Below are 26652 nucleotides of genomic sequence, written 5' to 3'. Positions count from 1 at the left end.
AACCTGGAGCATCCGAAGGTGACAAAGTAAGGAAGTATTTGAAGGATGATAGGGACGTCAGCAAGGTGCAAAAGCCAGCTTGAAAACGCTCCCGCTGGCCAAAAGTAGGACAATTTGGGTATCAAAGTAAATAATGACAGTACAAATTATAACCCACTAAATAAAATAGGATTCCACAAATTGATAATTATATAAATGAATAAAATGAATTATATAAATAAATGAACAGAATCAGTGATGAGGAATGGGATATTTGTATAATCACGCAAAGTATCTCCACACAAAATAATTTAAAAAGGAAAAAGAGTAACTTTACAATGGATAAGCCTGGCAATAACCACCTTCATCAAGCTGTCAGAGTTAATATTCTCGGTAACAGTCAAATCAGAACTGTTCCACCTTGCAGAATGCAGTGAAAAAAGAAAAAAAAAAAAAACCAACAGCACTTCTTAGATATTTTTGCCAAAGATGTGTAACTTAAATCCAATTATGAAGATACATCAGATGAACCCAAATTGAGGCACAGTCTGTAGAATAAGTAGCATGTAATCTTCAAATGTGTCAAGACCATGAGAAACCAGAAAATAGTGAGGAACTATTCCAGGTCAAAGGAGACTGAAGAACATGAAAACAAACAGTGTATGATCCAGACCCTGATCTTGTTTTATAGGACATTAATGGGACAGTTGGTAAAACTTGAATGGGATGTTACATGGTGTTCATTTTTAAATTTTTATTGTTAAATTGAGATTGCTTAGGAAGATATCTTTATTTATAGCTAGAACACAGTACAATATTTGGGGTTTATGGGATGTAATGACCATAAATTATTCAGGAAAAATATGTTCTTTGTAGTGTTCTTACCACTTTTCTCCATATCTGAAATTATTTTTATGTAAAAAGAGTAAAAAATGGTTTGATTTTATTTTTATAACTGGATTTGCTTACATAAATGGATCATGGTCATATGAAAATGATTTAGAAAAAATGAGAATTTGAAAACTATGATCTCTGAATATTTTGGAAGGCAGTGAGTACCTCTTGGACAATTTTTTTTTTTTTTTAAGTAGGCTCCATATCCAGCGTGAGGCTCGAACTCATGACCCGAACATGAAGAGTCACGTGCTCTACTGATTTAACCAGTCAGGCGCCGCACCTCCTGTATATAGCTCTTCTTTCCACCTTAATTCCTTATTTGCATTATCTAATTACACTTAGAACTATCTAGTGTTGAAATATGCCCATTATGACCTTGATGAAATACTTTTGACTTTGTAGCAAATTTTATTTCAAAGGATTTTTTTAATAGATATTTAAATACAGGGATCCCTGGGTGGCGCAGCGGTTTAGCGCCTGCCTTTGGCCCAGGGCGCGATCCTGGAGACCCAGGATCGAATCCCACGTCGGGCTCCCGGTGCATGGAGCCTGCTTCTCCCTCTGCCTGTGTCTCTGCCTCTCTCTCTCTCACTGTGTGCCTATCATAAATAAATAAAAAATTTAAAAAAAAATTTATAAATACAACATCAACTTAGATAGAACCTATTTGGATTTCCAGTATAGTTTGTAATAATGTGTTTAATCTCTTTATTGAAACAGACTATATGTTTAAATGCTTTCTTTGAAGAGGGAAAGATTATATAGAATATAGCTCAATTCAGATTTTTCTTTTCATAATGAGCTGTTTTATGATTTATAAAATCTATTTTATGATTGTCATCATATAAAACAACTGATAATGCTAACATCTCATAGACATTTTGGAATTTGTTCTCTGTCCCACCCTGGAAATGGAATATCTGGGCACTGGTAACAATTGCTGAGTTTCAGCAAAACAGCATGGAATTCTTTTATTACTTGTTATATGAATGTCGTGTCAACTGTTAACTAAGTTATTGTTAGTTTGGGACCTTTATATCAATTGGTTGGGAGTGAGAGCTTAGGCTTCTTTCTTATTCACTAAAGCCCGAATTATTCTTCATTCTCTGTGTACATAATCAAAGAATCATTGAGACCGAGGAATTAAGGGGGCATCACAAGTCATTTAGATCACTAAGATGTATAGTCTTTCCCTTACTTTACAATGCATTTCTTTTCAAATTTATATCAAAACTTGAAACTGTTTATGAATGTGAGTTAGTATTTAAATACTTTTCCTGTGCCAGGTATTAGCTTGTAGGCCTTGTATGCGTTCTCATAGGTACAGTCATTTTCTTACTTTATAAAGAAATGGAAACCTTGAAACACGTAGTGGTAAACACGTAAGTGGTAAAGCCAAGATGTGAGTCCAGGCCTTTTAACTACTGTGCCAAGATAAGTCGAGAAAAGTTAAGCCTTTGAGAAATATAATTACCTAAAATATAGTCCTTTGCGTTTGGAAGCTTACAGTTAACAGTGTCCTTTATGGAGTGGGTCAGAAAAGCATAGTATTAGTCATTTAACATTTAAACTTTCAAATGATATGAAAACTGATAGAACATTTAGATAAGGAAGGAACGCTAAAGTGTAAACCAAGCCACTGACCAGACTGAAGAAAGGTAATTTATGACCTGTAAATATCTCCCGTTGTACGCTATCAAACTCTCCTGTAGTTAATTAGGTAGTGTGTAAGTTGCCCAGAATTCAGACACAACTTTTCAATGTGATGTGTTCATGCTTAGAGTCTTAAGATCTAGTTTTAACAGATAGAGAATCTTTACTTGAGCATAAAGATTGGTGAGGGTTTTGGTTTTTCATTTTTGTTTTGTGGTGGTTTTATGCTAGGAGTGTTGAAATGTGTGATAATAGGCTTCAATTTATTGCTTCCTACTTCTTGTCTTTACATGAATTGAAGATGTGCTTCAGTAAAAATTGAGAAACTTCCTATTTCCATCTCATTCCCTACTTAAATGTGCAACAGTGATAAACTCCTTTACTTGGGCTTGCCACTGCACGGGCTTATTTTATTTTAATTATACAGTTTGATGTCCTTAATGTTAAAAATAGTATAGCTTATACAGCCTAGCAAATTAGAATTTTCCAATATCCGCAGCTTTTTTCTCCTGCAGTTAATTTGCTCTGCTGACTCCCTACGCGAGGTGGCAACAGCTGGCCTTTCACTGGAGCCCGGGGATTAGGGAGCAGGAGTCACAGCAGCGTGCTCGGCCTCTCGCCTCTGTTGACTGTTCTTTATTGTTTGATGCCTGGGCATCTCCCAGACAGCCAGCAATTGTTTCTTAAAACTTAAAGTTTGTTTCTCTTGGGAGTATACAATGCTGGTGGGGCTTGTCTTTGTGTCTCTTCACTTTCCCAGTCTCCTCTTATAATCCATCCTGTGCTTTCTCTTGATAATGAGAAAAAAGCAAAGTTACCAGCTTTGTATCTCAGTGTGCATAAGATTCAGTTTTGACTCTGAAAACTTAAATGGAAATTTTATTTTTCTCTGAGCATCAGATATTTACTAACAGAAATCATTATTAAACTGAAAACTTTGTCCATTATTAGTATGTTAGTATATTTTTGAAATTATGGTGATAAAAAGGGCGTGACAGCAGAATGAACCATTACTGCCATTTTAAAAGCTAAAATTGGAAGAGAAACGCACCATAGCTGCTTAAGTCCAGAAAGATCCTTTATTGGTACAGCGTCGGGAATAGAATCATTGGTATTGTAATACCATTGTATGGTGACAGATGGTAGCTAAGCTTGTGGTGCCCGTAGAATAGCATAGACTTGTCACATCACTATGTTGTACACCTGAAACTAATGTAACATTCCGTGTCAACTATACTTCAATTAAAATTTTCTTAAAGATTTTTTTTATTAGATCTAAAACATAATTCTAAGGGTGCCTGGGTGGCGCGGTCAGTTAAGCAGCTGACTCTTGATTTCAGCTCAGGTCATGATCTCAGGGTCCTGGGACGAAGCCCCACGTAGGGCTCCGCACTCAGCAGGGAGTCTGCTCCAAAAGGATTCTCTCTCCCTTTCCATCTGTCCCTCCCCCAATGTGTGTGTGCACACGCTCTCTCTCTCCCTCTCAGATAAATAAATCTTTTTTTAAAAAAAAAAAAAACCCACTGCAATAAATAAATAAATAAAGCACGATTCTAATTTATAGGATAGTTAAGAAATATATCTCTGTGCCATGGTAAAACTTGAGTAAAAAGTAGTCAGAACATATCTAGATGGAACCCTCAGCCAGAATGATTTTGTTGTTCTTTATTTAGAGAAGAAGAATATCAGGATACTCTCAAATTTAATTTCTGTTGGTTACTCCACATTCCTAAACTTCTCGCAAACCTGCCATATCCTTGAAAGTCATTATGGATGAAAATAGTGGCCATGAGGTAGTGTGAGACTGAAAATTATCCTACAAAATGATCATTATACTCAGAATCTGGAAGTTAAAGTTATGGAAAAGGGAACTCGTATTTAAAACTATTTTTCTGGGGGTAGGGCTCTGGCATACAAATTTTAACAAGTTTCCATAGGGGATTTTTGCTGGGTACCACCCACCCTTCTGCCTCCAAGTCCACACTTCAGAGAATTCTTCCTATTTACAGGAATAAAAGTTGTCATTTTATTAATTGGGATAAAATCGACATATCTTCTTTTAGTGGAGTCTTAGAAACTGTGTGACTGTTGAAAATTGGGTAGTTATTTGAACTCTATCTGAAGTAGCATATTCATTTTGTGTCTGTGTAACCAGAGAAAATTAACCTTAAAGAGGTTTGAAAAAGGAACAGGTGGCATTGAATTGTAGAAATCTAGGTACATAGGCCAGATTTTTTATAAAGACACAGTCACAGAGATTAGAGTAAGGTGCCCTGGAGAGAAAGCTTGGAGTGTAAGGACTGTAACCCCTATAGTTTCACTTATATCTGACTACCGTTACTGCATTTCTTTGGCCAATAATTGTAATTTCTCCTGACATCTGGCACATTTCTGAGCCGTCTTTTCCCTTTGTCTCCTTTTCATGTCTCTCACTGTGTCTTCTTCCAGACTATTATCACTTGCTCAACCAGGATTTTTCCTCCTTGCTACTTATTTACCTTCCTCCAGTGATTAAAAACCTTACCAGTATTGTTTAATTGAGCAGAAGGCAGACTTCCCACCTTAAGCAACTGTATAGATCAACTGAAATAACCAGTTTAAGAAAGAAAAATTTGAGGGGCACCTGGGTGGCTCCTCCGTCAGTTAAGCGCTTACCTTTAGCTCAAGTGTTGATCCCAGGGTCCACAGCCCTGTGTCGTGTGTGGTCCTGCCCCCCCCCCCCCCCCCCCCCCCGCCACCGCCTCCCTGCCCAGTAGGGAGTCTGCTTCTCCCTCTGCCCCTCCCCCTGCTTGTGTGCATTCTCTCTCTCTCTCAAATTTTAAAAATTCATGTGTATTTATTGTTCTGCTAAAGTGATACAGTTCTTTCATAAATTCACCATACTTTGTATGGTATGTGTGGTATGTTCCGTGACTGTCTAATTATGACCTTTTAATACAGATTCTTTATCTGTCTGTATCCGCGCCCTCCCCCCCAGCCCCACCCTGCTTACAAAGGAGGAAGAAGGAAGCTCACTCTTCTCCTAAGGAACTTTCTAACCCTCTGTCCTGCCAGAAAGCAGGAAAGCCACCATATCGTTTCTCTTGTAGAGCAGCTTGCATTTGCTGCATTCACCCCTGTCTCCACCCGCCCCCTCCCCTGCTGACACCCTGTGATACGACTTTCATTCCTAATGAAACCACTTCTAGGACACCAGTGATTTCCTAATTGCCAGTCCCGTCCAGTTTACCAAAACGCTTTCATAAGTTTTTGTGTTTGTTAGGCATTTTTAAGTTGATTGGAATATTTTCATTCTTTTTGACATTCATGTACCTTTTGTGTATTTTATGGAGTGGTTATTAGTAGAAACTAGTATATTTTTAAAACTGGAAAGTTTGGAATGTTTCTCTCATCCATGCAGAAAAAGATTACTTCTTTCTGTTTTGTGTTACCAGTTTGTGAGGTCTTGAAGGCACCTGTTCAGGGTAAAAGCAATTGGATTTTAAATTTTGCCTTTGTGAACTAATATTTTTCATAGTAAGGTGAAATTGACAAAGAAACTAAGGAAGGATTATTTTTACCTTGAGTCTACGTAGGTGAAGTAGACTCTGCTTTGTGTTGTAGCCAGAGAGAGAGAGAGAGAGAGAGACATGGCACAAAGAATACAGTAATCCTCGGGGAGAAGCTTCTGTGTTAGAGAAGTAGTTATTTACACACAGAATTTCATGTGACGAGCCTGAGTGGTGTGCTTTCCAGGTTATTGATGAGAAAATCCAGACTCAAAATGGGGCATTTAGAATCAAGCACATTTTTCATGGCCTAAGTCTTATCTTTTAAAGGCAGCATTGAGGATATTGATAAATTGGTGCAAGATTAAAAAGATATTTACTTCTCTGTTATGTTATACAGGTTACTGGTGTTCAGTGTTTTATTAGCAAGTATATTCTTTTTGCCTTAAACTCAATTTTAACTTATTAAAACTAGGAATAAAAATGAGACAGGTCTTTATCATTTTAAAGTAGATTATATTTATGTGTTTTGATACGTGTTTATGTATATATTGTGATATACAAAAAGGCCAATGTACATATTTTCAGCTAGAAATGAGACTTTTTTCGCCTAATCATGCTTGCCACTTCCTTACTGAGAGTTTAAGAATGAAGTAACATCTTAAAGTTGGGATTAAATTTTGATTGTTTTGTTTTTTTTAATTATGTTTTATGTTTTCTTTCCATTGCTAAGGTGGAAAAAAAATGAAATCTACTCATTGAAACTAAATCTAATCATAAAACAACCTACTGGCCTGTGAAACACTATGTTAAAAAAATAAAATTAAGCAAGATATGAATACATTTTTTTTTAAAGGAAAGGTCTTTTTGGGGGGGGCAGGGGCGGAGCCGCCGCCCCCCACCCCCCACCCTGCCAAGCAACAGTCTTAAAGGATGAATTGGTGCATGTTAAAACTGGTAATCTCTATGAAGTAGGGTTCTCAGTTCTCAGGGTAAAGAGGGGAGTAAAAGGCAAAAGAAGTCTTAACTGTTTACTATTTTATACATTTCTGAACTGTTTCTTTTCCCAAATAAGCATAATTCAAAATTGCCTTAGAAATTTCATATTCTTAATTACTGTATTCGTGGAAATGACAAAGCTAATTATGATCAATTTTAAAAGTGACTGAATATTTTCCCAATAATTTCTTGGTGATAGTGATGCCATGAGACATTTCATGGGACTAGATAGTAATTGCGCATCATGAGGTCTTCCCTGGTGGTTGGGATTCACTTTGAATTCTTTTGATTTCTAGTAAATGCCCACTGTGGATCTATATCTGCAAAATGAGTTTAAGTCTTTCTTGAGACTGGTAAAAATTTCAGCTCATGCAACCCATGTAAGATGATAGATTTTCCCTGCCTCATTGTTACCTACTACATATGGAAATAGTCCATTTTAATTTCTCTTAAAACAGCTGTTTCATTTCTTCCTTAGTATTGTCCGTTGTAGAAACGAGTTGGCTGTTTTTTATTCACTTCAGTTAGATCTGTTTCCTGGTGAAGGAATTCAAGTCTTTCTAACCTCGCCTGTTTAGTCTCCTTGAGGCACCACTTCATTCTCTGAGTCATAGGTACAGACAGACTGCCTGTCTCCACCAAGTACACTACCAGGATTTGAGGCGTTTGTTTTAATCCCTCTTATTAGCATAGAACTAGTACATGTATATATGCATCATGGAAATTAGAAAACATAGATGGCAAATCTTTAAAACAATTGGCACTACCCAGAGATAACCACTGTAACATTGTATTCTAATAAAAATTTTCTTTTTTTTTTTTTAACAAAAATTTTAATGTGGTCTTAGGGACATAATTCCTGCACATTTCTGGAACATTTTTCCTGAGGACATCTTAGGTTAGCTTTCCCTTACCACCACCAATCTTCACTTCTTTGCCATTGCTCGTATTTCTGGTCTCTCATTTATCAGAATAAGCTAAATTTCTTCTCCTTTTCTTCATATGGTACTAGTTACTTTAAATAGGTCAGGTATCTCAAAGGCTATATTCTAGCAAAACATACACAGAACATTCAAAACGTACACTCTGCTTTGAAAGCTAATCCCCACCTGTATCCAGGACCCGGGCACTTCCTGTGTGTGTTTATGCCTGCATTATGTCTGTCCTTTCTCCAAAGATGCTCATGTCATCCCCATCGTAAGACTGCTCTGCCTTGATCTTGATTCTCTCATCCAGAAAAACCTTCAAATGTTTGCCTGCTACCACCACTTTGAACCATCCACCCTCATAGCTTTGTAATCTTTTTTTCTCACTTCTGCCAAATTTGTTTTTTCCAAGATTGCTGACAACCAAGAGAAAGCAGTGGGGCAGGGGAGCATTAAGGAATTGAAAGTATGTATTCCCGTGTAACTGCAGTATTTGGTACTTTGGGATCCAAATCGTGCTTGGAGCTCTACAACTGTCTCTGACGTTTGTATACAGTTTTACACTTTATAGAAAGTGTTACATATTTCCGCGGCATAGGAGGCTCGCTTGTAAGGTATTATCCCCATTGTTCAGATGGGGAAATTAATGTTCGTTGAGGGAAACGATTTAGCCAGTTACGTAAATATTTTTGGCAAAGCTGGAGCTCACAACATGTGTTAGAGGTAGTATCTTCTTAGATTTGTTTTAACGATTCTACTCTTTAGTCTTTGGGTTTTTGCTTGTGGGTAACCGAGTTCATGTAATTTGGCTTTCTTTTTTATTTTCAGTGTGCTAGTTTTTGAACCTACTCTCCTAAACTAATTATTAGGAATCTTGAACAATGAATTTGTCTCCTAAAGACATAATGTAATGGTTTCATTCTTCGAAAAAGATCAATATACAGATTTATAAATCTGTATTCTTTACTGCTGTTTCAATTTTGTAATTTGCCTTTTCTGTAGAAAATAAGAAATTGTGGCAAAATGCAAAGGTGATTTTCTAAATTAATGAATATGTAATACTGATTCTGAAGTTATTTTCATTTCTTTGAGCCTTATCCTGACTTCTGGAACCAGCATCAACAATGATGCCTCTTTACAGGGTTATAGTGAGAAATGACTGAAATTCAGTACAGAATCAGCCTAACAAAACATGAATGCCGGTAGCTCTTCCTGTGATAAGTTTAATAATAATCCTTTGTCCTGCTGCAGCGTCATAGTTAAGAGATATAATTGTATTTCATTTTTGTTTTTCATCTTGCTTAAATCGTAGCTTTATTAAAACCTTCAATTGTTAGTTCCATATTTTTTTCACAAACTTTTGGGTAGGTTCATAAATCAGAATTACAGTGTCTGTTCACATATTACTTTTTTACTTTTAAAAATTACATTAATGAGCTGACTGTTTAAGAATCATTCTCATGATTCATTCATCTGTTACGCCTCCTTTTTAAGGCTTCAGTACTGAAGGTCTTTTGACAAACCAATATTTATAACAGTTTGACAGCAGGATGAGGAACAGCGTTTGTCTTTGTAACAGCTTGAAGAAAGACCCTTTCCAGGACCCAGTCATGCAGTTACAATCTTGACCTCTTTCTTATGCTGGGAACATACATACAGCAGCACCTCCCATGTGTTTTCTTGTCCCATTGACTGTCCATTCACTTCCCATCTGTTTTGCAGCCTTAAAGGAACAGAAGGGGCCCTCTTCTTATAAATCTGTCTTCACAGGTGATAAATGATGTCCTGTCTCTTTAAAGGCTGCCTGGGTGGTTTTCCTTTTCTTAAAATGTTTCAACTTTCCTTCTAACAAAATTCAGAGTAAAATGTACTTTTAAGAAAAAGAGGGAAATAGAAAAGAAAAAAGACGATGAGTTATTTTAAAGCTTTCTTAATTGATTTAGACCGAATATTTTATTGGTCATTTGGCTAACGATTTTTTAGTCTTCTCAATTAATAACCTAAATCATATTTTAGAAATTGTTTTGATATTTAGATTTTTCTGTGGAGACAGAAGGAATATATTCATTTTGAAATAGTGTATTTAAACCCTTTGGTGGGGGAATAAAACAATGTATCATTAATGAGCTAAAATATAACTTTTAGAGATTTTTTTCACCATAATTTGAGTAGACAGATGTAAATAATGTGTAACATTTTATGTACTGGATACAGAATAAAACAATTCACAGTAGATGATTATTAATCTTATTTTTTTTACATTTATTTAGTTTTTTTTTTTAAGATTTTTTAAATTTATTCATTTATGAGAGAGAGAGAGAGAAAATTTAGGGGCAGAGACACAGGCAGAGGGAGAAGCAGGCTCCCTGCAGGGAGCCCGATGTGGGACTCGATCTGATCCTGGGACTCCAGGATCACACCCTGGGCCAAAGGCAGGCGTCAAACCACTGAGCCACCCAGGGATCCCCCTTTTTTTTTTTTTTACATTTAAAAGACAATCCTGAATCCCATAAAAACTTACCATTTTTTTTCTCCCATTGCTAAAAAGAAATGCTTTAATATATGTATTTATATCATTGGATTTTCCAAACATTGAGCAGAAATAAAAATGTTTTCTCCCATGCAGAAATTACTTATAGAAGGTTAATGGAACTAAATTAATGGACGATTAATTGTCCCCTCAATATATTTTTAAATTACTGATTTTAAAAACATTACCAGCATAAAAAGACCACTCTTCAAGTATTATGGCATATTATATGAATCAGCTGCCTAGTGGTACACCTTCTATGAACTAGTTTGTTAGGTTGTTCATTAATTCCCTGCCCTATTCCAAAAGATACGAGGCAGCTTTTGCAAAGATCTATCCTTTACAAGATGTAAAAATGCTTAAGTGGAAAGTTGAGTGAAAGGAAAGAAAGTTAAGGCAAGTGGAATGATGTGAAACTTGGGATAAGATTGGTACCCCCTCAAAATACTTGCTCAGGGGTTCTCTTGTTTTGCAAGTGACCTGAAAATTTAGCTCTGAATTTCCTAGACAGCTGATGCAAAATGGAAAACAAAGTCGATGACGTGGTGTTGCTGGTGGCTGACAGACACACCGTTGCTTAGTGGAAGCATAGGTGTTCCTAGTATACAGCGCCTCAGGGAAATTTCCTTCATCCTCACTGAATTATAGGATAAAGTAAATCAAGTGACTACATATAATCATGAGTTTCACAGGGCTCTTTACTGGGTTTTGGCTCAATGTAGGCTAATAGCATAAGCAGTTCTAGGTGAAATCAAAATGATGCAGTCCAGATACGTAGCTGTGTGACTTATCTAAAGATAAACTTACGTAGTAGCTAATGTCTAGTGTCCTCCATACGATCTTCCATAAATATGAATTCTTCTTGCAGCTGAGCCTTTTAATAACAGGTAGCACAAAGTTCAAGGTTTTACACTCATTGACAGTGACAAAAACCTGGAAGGAGCTACTCTATTAATTAAGAGCAGTTCCGTAAGCATTAATAGTTAGCCGAGATGAAATTACGATTGCCATTTACTTATGAAAGTGAAAGACCCAAGTGTAAGGCTGCTCTGTGTTCATTCATACTGAAGTCTTATGGAGAATTAGCTTTAACTATATCATGAAAGTGTTTTAAGTGGTTTTGATTATATTAGCTAAAAGAGCCTTAAGAAAAGAGAAACTAGAAGAAAATAAAGTTGTAATTTGTCTCATAGACTTTCTTAAGGCAGCTTTCTAAATCATACTGTTTTGGGGGGGGGTCTAATTATAGCAAATTTTTAAAATGGTCATCTTTAATGTTTGAATTACGTATTGTTAAGTAGGTTACTCAACAGTGAATGAATATCCATAGGCATCTATTGCATAGCAAGTTCTGTGCTAGGCCAAGTGATATTAAATAACGGACTTTTTTGTACGTAGATAATTCATGCAAACAGTCCCACATTGATTTCTGTGCTGGGGGTGGGGATGGGGGTGGGGACAGTATAAAACTGGTATTTCTAAAATTATATAGCCCTGTGAGGATAATATTGTCATATGCAGTTGAATTTTTATTAGAGCTTAATATCCAATAAATAAAAAATACTAAGCAAATAAGACAAGTTTAAAAGGATGCAGTTAAAAACATATAATCATAATAATATATTTCAGTCCTAAGTTTTAAAGCAATACAGGCTTTGAATGCTTCTGGACAGATTTCCTTACTTTATAGATAAACTAGAGCTGTGACATGACTGTGGTTGTGAAGTTAAAGGCAAAGCTGGGGCTAGAAACCTGCTTCTCCTGACTGCTGCTGTCACATAGCTTTTAATCCACTATGTCCTCATCTTTGCAAAAACCATATAAAATTACTGCTCCCTTGATTATTAAAGGTGTTAGACTAGGGGTTTGTAGCATTTGTTGTCATAAAACACACCTTTCATTATTGTATACTCCTGTGAAGTCTATGTTTTGGAAGATCTGTCTACAGTAATCTTTTTCCTTAGAAACACAGAGTTACCATTATATCTTCTATCAGCCCAAATAATCATTGTTCCTAAGAAAACTATAAAGTAGATATAGTTTGGGCCAAAGATTTCCATTTGAACTTTTGAGACAATGAAAATGACCCAGACAACTCTATTACCACCTTCAGCAGACCCCTAGAAGTCAGGGACCCCGCCTAGCTTTGAAATTACCATCTCAATCTCAAATAGCTTTCCAGGACACAGGAAATGATGCCTCCTTTTTCTGTAAGAAGCAGAAGTATTCTGTTTGTCTTCATTAATGAGTGTTTAAAATAATCATGTCTATTTGTAGGGAAAAAAAACTATAGTGCCAAGATTCAGGGAAGTGTCGGATTTAGCTATACGCCTTTGACTATCTCTCTGGTTTTTCCTCTCATCGATGTAAAAGGTGCACAGTTTTGACTTGTGCTAAATCTAAATCTTTTTGACTATACCTTTGAGAATCTTAAACCTGGTCTCTTGTTCACCTTTTTTGTTTGTTTTCTTTCCTTGTTTCCCAGTACTCTGGGTAATTCCTCTAAATACTGAACTTCTAATGAGCACTTACTGTATAATTGCCTAATAAAAGGCAGGCCTTTTTAGGAGCAACATATATCACATGTTAAAAATTGTTCTTTTAATTTTCAGTCCTTTAGTGATCAGCTTTTTTACAGCAAAATCTCACCTACAGGGTGTCTTCAAACTTGGTACAAAGTATGTATGCAGCATGTTATAAAACAGTTCTGTTAAGGTACATTTTGATCTTTGGATGTGTGGTTTACTTAAAGTACACTGCCTTAGTAAGTTTGCAGTTCGTGTCTTTGTGCTTTCTCCGAAAACCTCAGAAGTTGTAAAAGATTTATTTCAGTGCATGTGGTAGTGTTTTGTGTGTGGTTCTTTGTTCCTGTTCTAAACTGTTATTAACCACTGAAGTGAACCTTCTCCCAGGTTTGGCCTTTTGGTATTCACAGTGTATTCAAAACCTAATTACAGATTAGTCCAAATTTGAGACTTTTAGAGCAAGTATCAGAAGATTCAAAAAGAAACTGAGAGTAGCAGTATCATTTCATGTGGAGATAAAGGGACCCAAAACATGAATGGGTGTCAAGTCATCTGAAGAAAAGAAAAAAGAGAAGGAACTTCATTCACTGAGATGAACGGTTTATGAGGTGGGGATTATGGGAATATTCATGACTCAATCAAGAAGTACAATGAATTGATGTTTGAAATAGTTCATCTTTTAAGTAAACATTGGATAAATGGAAAGTAGACTCCATATTCACTACATGTAGAATTGCCTATTTCAGAACCGAAATAGCAGTTCAAACAGAAATAGCGGTTTGTTTAATCCCTTCCTGAGTTGGTTTAATTTATCAAGTTAATCTAAAATTTTATAAGAACTCTCTAGCTATAAATATTAAATGCAAATATTTAATAGAAAAAGGAGTTTGTTTTGTAATTAGCCATGCTAATCTGTGCACACATTTCCGTGGGAAATTTATAATAGCAAAATAGTTAAATACAGTAAGATCTTGGGACTTGAGAACACTAATACTGGGACATTAATTTGGAAGGATCAGAAAGTAGAAAGTTTTAGTTGCTCACACTTAACCCTATTTTTATGGATAACTCTATTTTCTGTACGTAGTCAGGTGGCATAGTTAGTATATAAAAGTGCTGAAAACTTAGAATTTAAAATGAGTGAATTCAAATACGAGAAATAATGCTGTTATTTGTAATATAGCTTCTTTGCAAAGAATGAAATAGTCTACTTTCTAAAGCTCTGTGTGTGTATGTGTGTACACGCACAAGGTCAGCATATTTTAGTCTTAATAAGTGTAATAATTAAATTGAAGTTTCTCTTTCCCCTGGTATTGTATCGTGAGATCTGAGTATTCTCTGTTCAGTGTTGCTTGTGTGGTTCGGGTGACCCAGCAGCTGTCCCTGATCTTCATTGTCAGTGTGTACGCTGCCTCCTGTGCCCAGGCTGGCTCTGGTTCTTAGCTCCTGGCTTCTGCCCTCTTGGTCACTGGCATAACACCCAGGAAGCCCGTCCAGTGATGTTTTCTTTCTCGATAACCTATAGCCTTTATTTTCTGTGCTGTATTTCTGGGAACTTCGGTTACCATTTATCAAGTATCTATTGAGTGTGTATATTGAGTCTGACGTTGTAGACATTGAAGATGCTGGACTTTCTTTGTTCAGCTTCATACTTTTGTATGGTTTTGCAAGGATTTCTTCAAATGTGTATAGATGTAGTCTTCTCAAGAGGTAATACGTATTGTATGTTTTTTAGTCCTTCCTAGGCTCAGAACTACTTAGGAGAGTACTTGGTAACTATTCCATTCCCAAACTTTTAGCACAACATATCTTATTGCACATTAAAGGTAAAACTTAAAACAAATACACTTGAAATAATAGCATTTGTTTTGTTACCATTTAGAGTCTATATATGGTAGCAAATTTAGTATGTTTCTGAATCAGAAGCATGTCCCAGAGCTAATAACTCTCCAGGCTTCGTGTCCTCGTCTTTGAGAGTGACACTTTCAGGGTCGTATGAGGACCAAATGAAACATGGGATTTTTTTTTTTTTTTTGAAACACAGGATTTAAAATCATCCCAGAGTAGACACTTCATAGACTTAGAATGAAGTAGGTAGGAGGTGACTAAGGAGTTCTTCTCAAAGGCAAGAGGGCATCTGTGTGCCCATATTACTCCCTTGAGTGCACTGTATAAAATGAAGGGGCAAGAAATGAATTTTTAAATTTATAAAGGATACATTTATCACAATTACCCTTTTTTCTTTTAACATTTACCTCTTTCCTCTCCTCTCCTCCTCTCCCTGCTCCCCCGCCATTACTTCTCAGTGACTTCCTTAAGTAAATACCCTTTGTGTCATTCTTGAGGTTTCAGAATACGGTGGCATGGTGTCCTGATACTCTAATTGTAAAATATTTAGTAAAAACAGCTTTTTAAAAGCAAAATTTGACAATTTTATTCTGTGGTTTTCTTATTAAAGTAATTAGATAAGTCTGTTTGCTTTCATTTGGGAAAAAAATTGCCTGTCTTTAATTTTAGAAGTATTTGAATTTGATTCGGACTCTACAGTTAGTCACCTGCATTAGAGTAGCCCTTGGTCTCTTTCAGTACAAACAGATCTTGCTCTGAACAGTGTCTCGTGAGTGATGCTACTGTACCGCCCGCTCACAGATTGTCCAGCTACGGATGGAGGTCAGTGACAGGGAAAAGGATGGATGGAGCTGGCCCTGCAGCTGCCTGATTGTACTCAGATCATGGAGCAAATAGAATCAGATTTCCTCTCTTCATACAGTACAGGTTTCCCAAGGAGAAATAGTTCTTAGTGAAATGTTTAAAGGGGTTTCCAAGGCTTTCAAACACCTGTTTAAATTTCATGCGTTGTGCTATTTAAGCCAGATGATTTTTTTAAATACCCTGTTCATTTCCAAATTTCTCTGAGGCCATATAGAAAATTCCTTTTCTCCTACTCTCCCTCCCCTTTAAAAAAAAAAAAATTTCTCCAGCTGATGAACTGCACTATGTGGAACTCTCTAAAATGTACTGAAGAAAATAGGTGAAGCTATTTCTAAGCAACTAGATGAATTAATTTTAAAAATAAGAATGTGGCCTTATTTTGAGAAAGGATGTAGTTTACGGGGTTTGACTGTTCTTTTACAGATAGTACAGACTAAACTTCCAAGAGATGGGCTAGGATTATTTTTTACCATTTCTCCAGTTTACTTTTGCAATTAAGGAATTATTGCCACCTCTGCGATAACTATTCTCATATTTGCTCAGTAAATAGTTTGATTAAAAAACAGTAGGGTTTTTTTTTTTCTCTTTTGATTTTGTGATAGTCTCAGACTAATACCAAGAGGTAGAAGTGTTAAATTACTGGCAAAAAAAAAAAAAAAAGATGAAGACACTATGTTCTTGATATGCAGCCTTATAGGCTTTGTTGAGTTCCTGCACTGCTAATAAGAATTCATAAAGAGGACAGTTCTTCCTTTCATTGCTGTTCATCACAACTGCTGTGTCACTTATAGAAATGTTTATGTCTTCAATTGCAGATTATTTTTAAATATAAAATATAGAAGTGCTGAGGTGCCTGGGTGGCTCAGTCACTTGAGTGTCTGAAACCTGAAGTTTCAGCTCAGATCATGAGCTGAGGGTCAGGAGATGAGCCCACGTCAGGCTCCATGCTCAGTAGAGTCTGCTTGAGATTCTCTCCTCACTTTGCCTCTCTTCCCACTCAAACACATGAATAAACAAACAAATAAATAAATAAAATATTACAATGATTTTTCCAGATACAAAGCAGAATGCTTTACAGTTTTGCCTCTAGACCAATAGTTTTGAACCAGTCACTTCACTTTAATTGCTAATTCCCACTAATGTGTAGAATTATGTTAAACAGGCAAAAAATATTTGTTACTGGGCTTACCACAAGCTATATTTTAAAGGAGGAGTTGCATGATTAAATTAGCGATGAAGTAGAATAAATCATGACTTATTTATTTATTTATTTTTTTTGACATTCAGAGGTTGACGTGTACTGTGACTAGTTTATTTTCCTGTGAAGGAAATCTTTCAGAGAGAAGGTATAGATTTTATTTGGAAGGCTGTAAACATGAAAATATAAAATTCAGATAAAATAATCTAAGTCTTTCTCCAGTACCTGTGGTGTTTTTAAACTTTATTAATTTATAGCTAGAAAAGTAATTTTTTTGTATGTATTTTTAAAGTGTTTTTCCCTTTTCATGTTTGTTGCAAATATTTCCTACAATTTCTTTTATCTTTTAAATTTAGGACATTTTGACATATAAAGTATACGATTTAATGTGGTAATACTGGTAATCTTATCCTTTATAACTTTTCCCATTTATCCTAGAAAGTCTCTTTCCAGTCTAAGGCCTATTAAATGCTCACCTGTATTCTCTTTTAATTTTTAAAAATAGTTCCATTATTTTATTTTATATTTTCTTCTGTTCCAGATATTGCTGAGTCCTTGGTTGGACTCCAGAGAATCAGAGAACTCCTTAAAATTCTATAAGCAGTTACATATGTTTTTATACATACATTTCTCTACATAGATTCCATAACTCTTAAAACATTCTCAGAAGAGTCTGTCACCAACCCCATAGTCCTTCCCTTTCCAAAAAATTGTTAAGAGCTACTACTACAATCCATTTGAACCTTTTTTGGATATCAGATGGTGTGTGGTGCTAAAGTAATTTTTTCCCCTTTTCCCAAATAGAGTATCCCAGACCATTTATTGAATAATTATCTTCTAAGATTTGTATTGTCTTTGAGAAAGAAATTCACTTTTAACTAATTTGTTATCTTTTTTTACTCCACAGAGAAAGTTAGAGAAATTCAAGAAAAACTTGATGCTTTTATTGAAGCTCTTCATCAGGAAAAATAAATGGTAATAAGTCAAAGTCCTCTTCCTGCATTGGTACTGACTAGATGCAAAATTTATATTTTTTAACTTATTATTATAGTTTATCATTGTATTTGACTATATCCTGCTTATTCCTTAATAGCAATTTTAATGTAATTAAATCATTTTAATGGCAGGAATCTCTGAAACTAATTCTACATTTCATATGTGTAATGTTCCTTTTCAATACTTGATTGCCTCTGGCTGAACTAAAAATATTCCCTAGAACTCATTTTGGACAGAACAAAGGTAAACAAAGCTAAGCTGTTTCATAATACGCATGTGGCTCGTCAGTTTTCTGCATGTAAAGAATTGAACTGTAGCTCTCATTATTTTATTCCTCATTGTTCACGTTCAGTGGATAATTACGTGTGTGTTAAATTGCAAAGCATTTATTTGGCTTGATTAATAATCCTAACTGTTGTTCTTAATCTTATTCTCTTATATTTAAAAACATTTCTCCCATTTAAAATTACTCAGATAGCCTTAGAATGTGGTACTCTTCTGAATGCGTGGACTCTTAGTGTAGGTCTCTAGTCTGGCGTTGGAAGCATGTTCCAAGTAAAGTATTACATATTTAAAGACTTGCCTTAGTAGCATAGTAACCTCCTAATTATTGCTAAAGAATTCTAATTAGTAAGTCTTTTGCTTTTTATTGAAGAAGTTGAGAAAGGGAAAATGCTATAATTAAGACATTATTGTGTATTTAAAATATTTAATTCATCACTTTATTTGTGAGCCTCACCCTGTAGGCAGCCTGCAGCCTGCCCCGTAGGCAGAACTGGAAGGAGGAGAAGATTCCCCTCCCCAGCTGCATTCATTTCAAAAGAGGCTCTTTACCCAAACTGTGGGTCTTCCTCCACTGGAGGACAGTATATTTGAGAAAGCAAGCTAGAAAAGGAAGCACAGCTCAGACCCTTATCCCTCAGAACAGCTTACTAGGGATGAAGGAGAGAGGAAGGAGTTAGAAAGCTTTCCAGTAATGCTTTGTCACTTTGTTTCCTCTCCGGGAAGCGAAGTACACCTGCTACTGTGGATGGTGTGGATGGATGCAGAACGTATCTAGAGACTAAATATCAGTCGTCTTTAACACAGCCCCAGACTAATTCATTGCTGTTCAGTGCCTGTGTTCATAAATGCTTTACACAACTTCGTGTATGAAAATTTTCTGTTAAAGCCATAAGGTTGTTATGATATCTTCCTCGTTGTCATAATTATTATCAATAATTAATGTGAGAAATAAACATTTTGAGAGCCTTTTTGATTTGGAAATTCTCCTCTTCAGTACCAAAGTTCTCTTGATAATTTTGTTTATAAGTGTGGTTCGGGACAGGTGGGGGTAGGGGGACATTCATGAAAATCACAGAAACCCATTAAAGATATAAGCTGCCTTTCTGTCTTTAATAAAATGAGGAAGCCTAAAGCGAGCCAGTGTTTTACACAGTGGCCAGTGTCACTTCCCTAGCTGGTCAGTGTGACATGTTAGTGTTACCGTCGCTCCTGGGAACATGCCTTTTCCTGCCAGACTGTGTGTCTCAGGTGGAGGCCAGGGCAGGCCCCAGAGCTGAGTTGTGATGATTAATCATCTATGGGGAAACCATCCCAACTTTGTTCCTTACATGTCTTTAGATTCTACAGCCCTTCCCAACCCTTGGGATGTATAACCCTGGGAACTGTTAGAATTATCTGTGTGTTGCTGGACACATGATCTGTTTTATACCTTGCGGATCCATTGAAAAGAATAAATGTGGCAAACTAGTAGTCGCCTTGCTTCATGCTGACCATTTTATAAAAGGTACCAGGCACTTTAAGGATAGTTTCTTAGTAATAGTTTTAACATGTGTGGAGTTCCTCAGCCTGAGAGTTACACGTAATTCATTCCGATAATTGCTGATGATTATATACCCAGCACAGCCATATACAGATTCCTCCTGCTGCTTGATTTTCGTGTGTTTTTAAATTTTTTCCATAAAAAAATGAATTACAGTATTTTTTGGTTCATACATCATGTTAGTAATATCATTCTTTTGTTATAGTAGGTGATACTTTGAATTTAATAAGACTAGCAGACAGGCAGTTAAGCTTCAGTATTTTTAGGATCATGCAATAATAAAATTTAGAAAGTCTGCATATGTCTCCTCATGCCTTAATTTATCAAATGTGTTTATTTTTACAGAATCCTACTCATAATATAATCACCTCAGCATACATGTGAAGAAAGAAAACTCCAAAGTCTCTTGTCCTGCCTTTTTTCCTTCTATTTCACCTTTCTAAACATAAAATAAAGTCATGGGATAAAAATAATTTATGTGTGTTCGAGGCACTTTAACCATCAGTTGCCTTTCGAATGCAAGAACAGTGGAAATGGCATTAAAATCCTATTTTACTGTGTTGAAGTGACAAATTGAGATAATACAAGCAGTGTGGCCGTTAGGGTCAGTCCTTGAAGATAAGAAACTTGCTCTCCTGCTTGTCTCATTTGTGGCGGCACTCGTTCAACTAATTCATGAGGGGATGTTACGCAGTGTCCATTTTTTTCCGGGGAGAAAATGCCAGGTGTTGTGAAAAGCTATCAGTTGTATATAAGATGATGGTAACCCGCGGAGTTGTTGTCTGTATCCGTAACGATCTATGTGCAGAAGCTGATGATGAAAATTCAGTGTACATTTATCATGTGAAAAGAGGACTAGCTAAGAGCAGAGCACCTCAAATAAGTTAATTTGGACGATCACAGCTCCATGTCCAGTGAAAGAGGTCCCGCCTCCAGTGACAGCTGAGAGCGCTCGCTGCCTTCGAGGTGAAGTCAGCAGCGCTTCCTTGTTCACTTCCGTTGGCCCTGTTGTCCTTTCTGCACCCATTTCAGATTCATTCATTTTGAATGTTGTATAGGCAAGCCGGGTTTTGTTAACTCGCAGGGTTTTTTGAGCCTGTTGACAGAGCTACTGGATTGTGACACAGGATAAGGAAGACAAAGAGTCATCAGCTGACTGATTTCATGTAGACGGTGGTCAAGCATTTCAGGTGGGCATCGGGAAAAGCGAGAACGAGACTACTTTCTGTTACAAGACTCTTTTAAATAGGACTTATTTCAACAGAATAATGTTGACCACCTCCCTCTTGGCTGAAGGTGTAAAAAAGAAAAACCTAAGATTTGGTTCATTGCTATTCAGTTATAGTCCCTTCACAGTGTTTTCTTGTGTTTCATACAAATAACTTTTATTTATTGGCTAAAGGACTTTAAAGCACAGAAATATGCCATTTTTGACTTAGATAGTCTTTCTCGTCTCTGCTGTTTGTTGCCATTTCATTAAGCCTTTATTATTCTAATAAAAAGGCCCATTGTGTGACAGCTTTTATTTTATAGTTAATTTTACAGCTTTTTTAGAATTATGGTGGGTAACAGTTCCCTTGCCACCCCACTTTTTTTTTTTTTTTTAATTTAGCATCAATATATTCTTCACTGTGATTCCTTTCAAGGTCTGATGACAATATGCAAAGTTGGAGGGATATCACAAAGTTATTTCACAAATTCAGAATCTGGTGAATATTTGTTTTATACTGTCTGAGAAGAAAGGTAGATCGAGCTGCACACGGCTGTCAGCAGCCCACATCGTTCTGTGGCCGATAAGTAGCCAAAGACATTTCACGTCTTTCAGCCCTAGGGCTGATGGGTGAACAGAAAGGGAGCAGAGCCGCCCAGCGTCCTGTGCCGAATTTGGAGATGACCTCACTGGTTAACTCCTCTAACCAGTGCTGCTTGGTGGCAACTACCCCTCACAGAAGCAGGCACCATGCAATTATTAATATTTTTATAGTTGTAAAAACACAACGACCTACAACTATAAATCTATTTCTGAAGAAATAGGACCACGTTTATTTGTGCTGTGGATAGGAAAAATACCCTCAGCTGTATGTCTGTAGATGTTTCCCAAGCAAAAGGCTGATGTTAAGTCAGTACTTTTTTCACATCTCTTTGTATAAATCTAAGAAACGGGGATGGGAGGGTCTTCATTTCGAGGTCAGTGTTTGTAATTTAAACGTACAAATAGATGATAAAAGTTAATGTGATTAAAAATCCCACGTAAGAGTCCAGACACCACCTCCTCCCCCGCAGTAATAGGATTTCTTTCTATCATGGACTATGTATTTTTTTCTCCTTTTTAGCTGACCTCATTCTAAGCATGCTTTTTTTAGTTTCTTCCTTGAATGTTAGGTTGATAATATGTTATTAAAAGAAAAAAATAAAATTCAGATTCTCAACGGTAAACCCGGTGTGTTGTGTCTATAGTTCAAAAATCACAAATGATTCAAATTTAAACAAATCACTTCAGAAATTCAACGTACAGGAGTCAAGTACTAACTCGAGCAGGAATCCTTTGTTTCTCGTGGCAGAATTTGCCAAGAACGGAGCGAGGAGAGCTCCGTATGGAAGACGAACAGCCACACAGAGTAGGAGTGTCCGAGCTCAGTACTGGTGGGCAATGCACAGTAGCAGACAGGCCGCCCTGCTGCTTCACGGGGCCGCGGAGCCCCAGCTGCAGGTGAGCCGTCCGCCTTTCCTGGTGGCTTCGTCGTCTCCTCTTTGTGTTCCCTCCGTTTTTCAGGCTTTACTCCAGTGGGCCCCTTCCCACCAGCGGCGTGGCCTCCACGTGCAAAGGAGGTGTGTAAAAATGAGTAGGGAACATTGCAGAGTGGTGCTTCCTCACCGTATAATTTGGGAAATTCACCCGTGATAAAGGTTCAGAGCATAGGCTTAAGAGGTGAATTCCTTGACTACTTAATAATTGTATATTTCGGATGTATTTATCTGCAGAAAGAAATACGGTATTTTAGTTTTCCTGTAAGAGGGATCAAAATAATGCTGGTGTTTGCCGTAGTTTCAGGTACTTCAGGAGTACAGAGACGCGCTTACAAATACACTTACTTTTGAATGATCATGGCTATGTGTTTACATACCTAAAATTCAACCTGGTGTTTACTTGTGCACTGTGAATGAACTTTGTATTATTTCTTGAAACCATCACACTCCGCGTAGACGTCACTGCAATTTATATTTTGCCTGTGCTTAATTAAGGTCATTTGTGTAGATGAGTAATTAAAGATATTTAAGTCACATCCCGATTCTACATTGGAGAGCATCTTTTAACCTCTCTTTGTATTAATGAGGGGGTGAGAGAGAGAGGAGAGACCTGTGCGCACAGGGTCCTCATGTGATCTCACGGTGCCACCAAATCCGTGGTCTCACAGGCCGCCTAACGTGGCTCTTCTGGGTCCTTACACTTCACATGCTTCACGTCTCACACTTGTAATCCACGGTCAGACAATGCTGTCTTTTTTCGTGTCTTGATACTTGTCAAAACATTTTGCTATTTTCTTTGATAAAATATATTAAAAATGTCTTTTAATTGGATTTTGCTGCTACGGCCATCATTTTCATTGATGATGCTAGCACGTTCATCCGTACGGGGCCTACTGCAAAGTCATACCTGAGTCTCAGAATGGGAAGGACCCTTGAGGATCCCTTACTTTCATCTACCACTTAATTGTGAACTCCCTTTTCTCATTCTTTTCCCCCAGAACTTTGCGTCTAATTGATACTTCTTGTCTGTTCATCATTCGATGTGTAAAATAAGGCAGCAGCGCATAGGTGTGCTGTGCCTTCTCCAGGACTGCTGTGGTTGGCTGAAGTCAAAACTAGGGAAAGGTTCAAAGCCGTGATTGCTTCACTAGGTGGCACCTCATAGCTGGATGTGCTTTATTTCGGGTGAGTAAATGTCAAGAGACAGTCTTTGAATTCCTTTGGAAGGTTTTTGGGGAAGAATGTTTCAGTCTCATCAGCCTGAGACACACTTGACACAGTTAACAGGTCAGTCACAGTGTGAGGCTCAAATAGTAGTTTTACTTTAATTTTTTTATCCTTTGTACACTTCAAGGTCAAAATCTTCATGTAATGGGGCTCCTGGGCAGCTCAGCGGTTGAACGTCCGCCTCCGGCTCAGGGCTGTGACCCCGGGGTCCCGGGATCGAGTCCCGCATGAATAAATAAATAAAATCCTTTAAAAAAAACTTCATGTATCAAAAAAGTTTGAAGAATTTACTTTCTATTGATTCAATAGTGATTTGTTTCCTTCTCACACTTCCAATTGAAGTATTAAAATCTTCTTAAAAACTACTCATTCTTTATTTTTTAATTTGAATATAGTTGACACGTAATATTAAATTAGCTTCAGGTATATGAAAAATTCACAGATGTATTGTTTAATTGTATTCCAAACTTTTTTTTAAAGATTTTATTTATTGTTTATTCATGAGACACAGAGAGAGAGGCAGAGACCCAGGCAGAGGGAGGAGCAGGCTCCGTGCAGGGAGCGCAACGCGGGACTCGATCCCGGGTCTCCAGGATCACGCCCTGGGCCGAAGGCAGGTGCTAAGCCGCTGAGCCACCCGGGCTGCCCTATTCCAAAATGTTTTAAAATAAACACACCCAGTTTGTAAGAAGTAAAATGGTCACATTGTGCACGTACTAAGCTAAGCTGATGGATGTAGAAAACTTAAGAGCTAAGGTGAGCACCGCAGAAACTGTCAAAGATGAGGAAGCAGCACAGTCTCAGGACAGTTTAAACATGAGTGACCTTTACGCTCAAGAGGACAATTCCATAAAGTAAGGGCAAGAGAAAAGTACATCGTCAGGTTAAAGAAGTACCTTGAGATGCTAGAGTTGAGTCCGTAGCTTGAACACGCGCGTGTACGGTCACTGCAGACGAGCCTGCTTGCTTCGCAGGACCGGCGTCGAGCTCGTGTGTCCGGCCACGGGGTAGGGAGTCCCTCCACCGTCTTCACAGCCGTGCGCTTCCTTTCTTCCTTGGTGGTCCAGAGTTCTTCATCGCTTTGAACTGATGAATCCAGGTGTTAGCCTGGTTCCTGTCCTGCTGTCTGAGAAAATGTAAAAAACTCGGGTTTTAGAGGCCCACAGGCCCCGAGCCCCAGTGAGGGCCCGGCCACCGCCTCCGGCCTCCTGCCTCCCGCCTCCCGCCTCCCGCCGAGCGGCCTGAAGCGGAAGGCCCTTGCCGTCGGGGGTCAGCGGCGGCCCGGAATGGAGGGTTTCACCCTGGCGGCCCGGGCCTGGCACCGACCGGAGGCTGGTGAGGCCCGAGCTGCCACGCACGAACCCCGCGGCTGCGCCCCAGGTTTTCTGAGGATCAGGCCAAGGCCTCGGGGGGCAGCAGTGCCCGAGCTGGCCTGACCCCCCGCCCCGGTTCCCTCCCTTGTCCTCGGCTTTCACGAGTACCGCGTGATGTGCCCACTAGAGCAAAGTCCGCTTTTCTGCAAAAGGTACTTGGCAGGAGTAGAACCTCGAGCGTGTCCTACCGTCGGAGGCCGCCCAGTAAGGATGGCCTGGAGGTCTGGGGCCAGCAGCCCTACCCCTGCCGCCCCCCGTCTGTGCCGCCCCCATTGGTCCCGCAGCCCTACACCTGCCCCCCCCCCCACACACACACACGTCTGTCCTGCAGCCCAGGCCGCAGCCCGCTCCCTCGCTCCAGCCCCCAGGAAGGCGCACATTCCTTCACTGCTCCCCGGAGGAGTCCCCAGCCTCTCGCCTCCAGATGCCCCGTGGGGGTGGCCGCACGCCCTTAGCACAGCAAGTGCTCCCCGTTTCCCTGCCAAGAACCGCCTTTGTCTGCAGGGTCTGGGTGGGCAGGACCCGCACCCGCCGCAGCCCGGCTGTGCCTCGGTGACAGCTCGCACCCCACTAGGCCGGGGGGACGAGGGGACGCCCTCCCCAGGGCCCGTCCAAGGGCTTCGCAGGCCGAGCTCACAGCGGTCGCCGGCCCCGGCGCCCTGGGACCCTCCAGAAGACCCCGAAGCCCTTTTGGGATCGGTCTTGCCGAAGGTTGAGCCCCTGGAATTGGGGGGGGTTAAGTCTTGAAGTTAGGAAAACCTGAATCTAGCTCGAAGGCGCCAGCATGACTGGTGGTTTGCGCTCCCTGCCACAGGCAGCGTTACTGCCATTTCGTCGGCGGGGAAATTGGCCCGGAAGTCACGGCACTTGCCCAAGGTCACCTGCCCAAGGTCACCCTAGTGGGTAGCGGAGTCTAGGTTGGAAAGCAAGTCTGGTTACGAACCTGTGTGCGGTTTGCAGGATCCGCCGTCTGTCGCGAGTCCCGAGAGGACGGAGCTCGCTTGCGAGGCGACGAGCTGAGCGGCTGCGGCACCCCCGGGCATGGGCCTCCGCGACGGTCCCTGCGACCCAGGACGAGCTGCAGCCCTGCGTCTGCCCCAGGCCCCCAGCGGCAGGAGCAGAGATGAGGACTTCGTGGGTTTCCTCAACTCGTTACTCTCGTTAATTTTCCCACCCGACCTAGTGGATTCTCGAGAAAGTTTAGGGTTAGCCCAGCCGCTCAGATCCACAAGTGTTTCCACCCCCGTTTTTAAGACCTTCATCGAATATTTCCCCAAATTTTGACTCCCTTTTTGTTTCTAATAAACTTAGGCTCTTGGCAGAAGCTTCTGCAGTCTTGACTCACTTTGCAGAACATCGTACACAGTTTATTTAGTTTTCTTGCCTTGCCTTCCTAGTTTCCCAGCACGTCGAGCGTGGAATCGATGTTCCCTTGGGCCCCCCTCCCGAGCCAGTCGACCGCCCGCTCCCCTGCCGCCTCGGAGGGGGCTCTCGGCACGAGCAGCCGCGGCCCCGTGAACCCCGGGCGCACTCTCGGCCTTGCCGGTTGTACTCGCGTGGCCGAAGCGGGACCGTG

General features: G+C 39.1%; 1 protein-coding gene across 10 annotated transcripts in view; it reads left to right on the top strand.

The window, feature by feature from the left end:
* The window catches only part of OPA1 (OPA1 mitochondrial dynamin like GTPase), an 86366-nt gene extending 63354 nt beyond the window's left edge, over positions 1-23012 (top strand). For 6 of the 10 annotated variants that reach the window (XM_077864552.1, XM_077864549.1, XM_077864551.1 and 3 more), the window contains 2 exons: positions 17815-17882; positions 20074-22164. In XM_077864552.1, coding sequence (XP_077720678.1) covers positions 17815-17879 — 65 coding nt within the window. In that variant the 3' untranslated portion in view covers positions 17880-17882; positions 20074-22164. Of the gene's footprint in view, positions 1-17814; positions 17883-18911; positions 19170-20073 lie in introns of those variants that run through there. The other 4 variants (XM_077864543.1, XM_077864544.1, XM_077864545.1 and 1 more) reach the window with 2 other exon arrangements.
* The last annotated feature ends 3640 nt before the right edge of the window (positions 23013-26652 follow it).

Source organism: Canis aureus, chromosome 22, assembly GCF_053574225.1.
Source record: "Canis aureus isolate CA01 chromosome 22, VMU_Caureus_v.1.0, whole genome shotgun sequence".
Classification (NCBI taxonomy): domain Eukaryota; kingdom Metazoa; phylum Chordata; class Mammalia; order Carnivora; family Canidae; genus Canis; species Canis aureus.
This window is presented reverse-complemented; position numbering and strand designations above follow the sequence as displayed.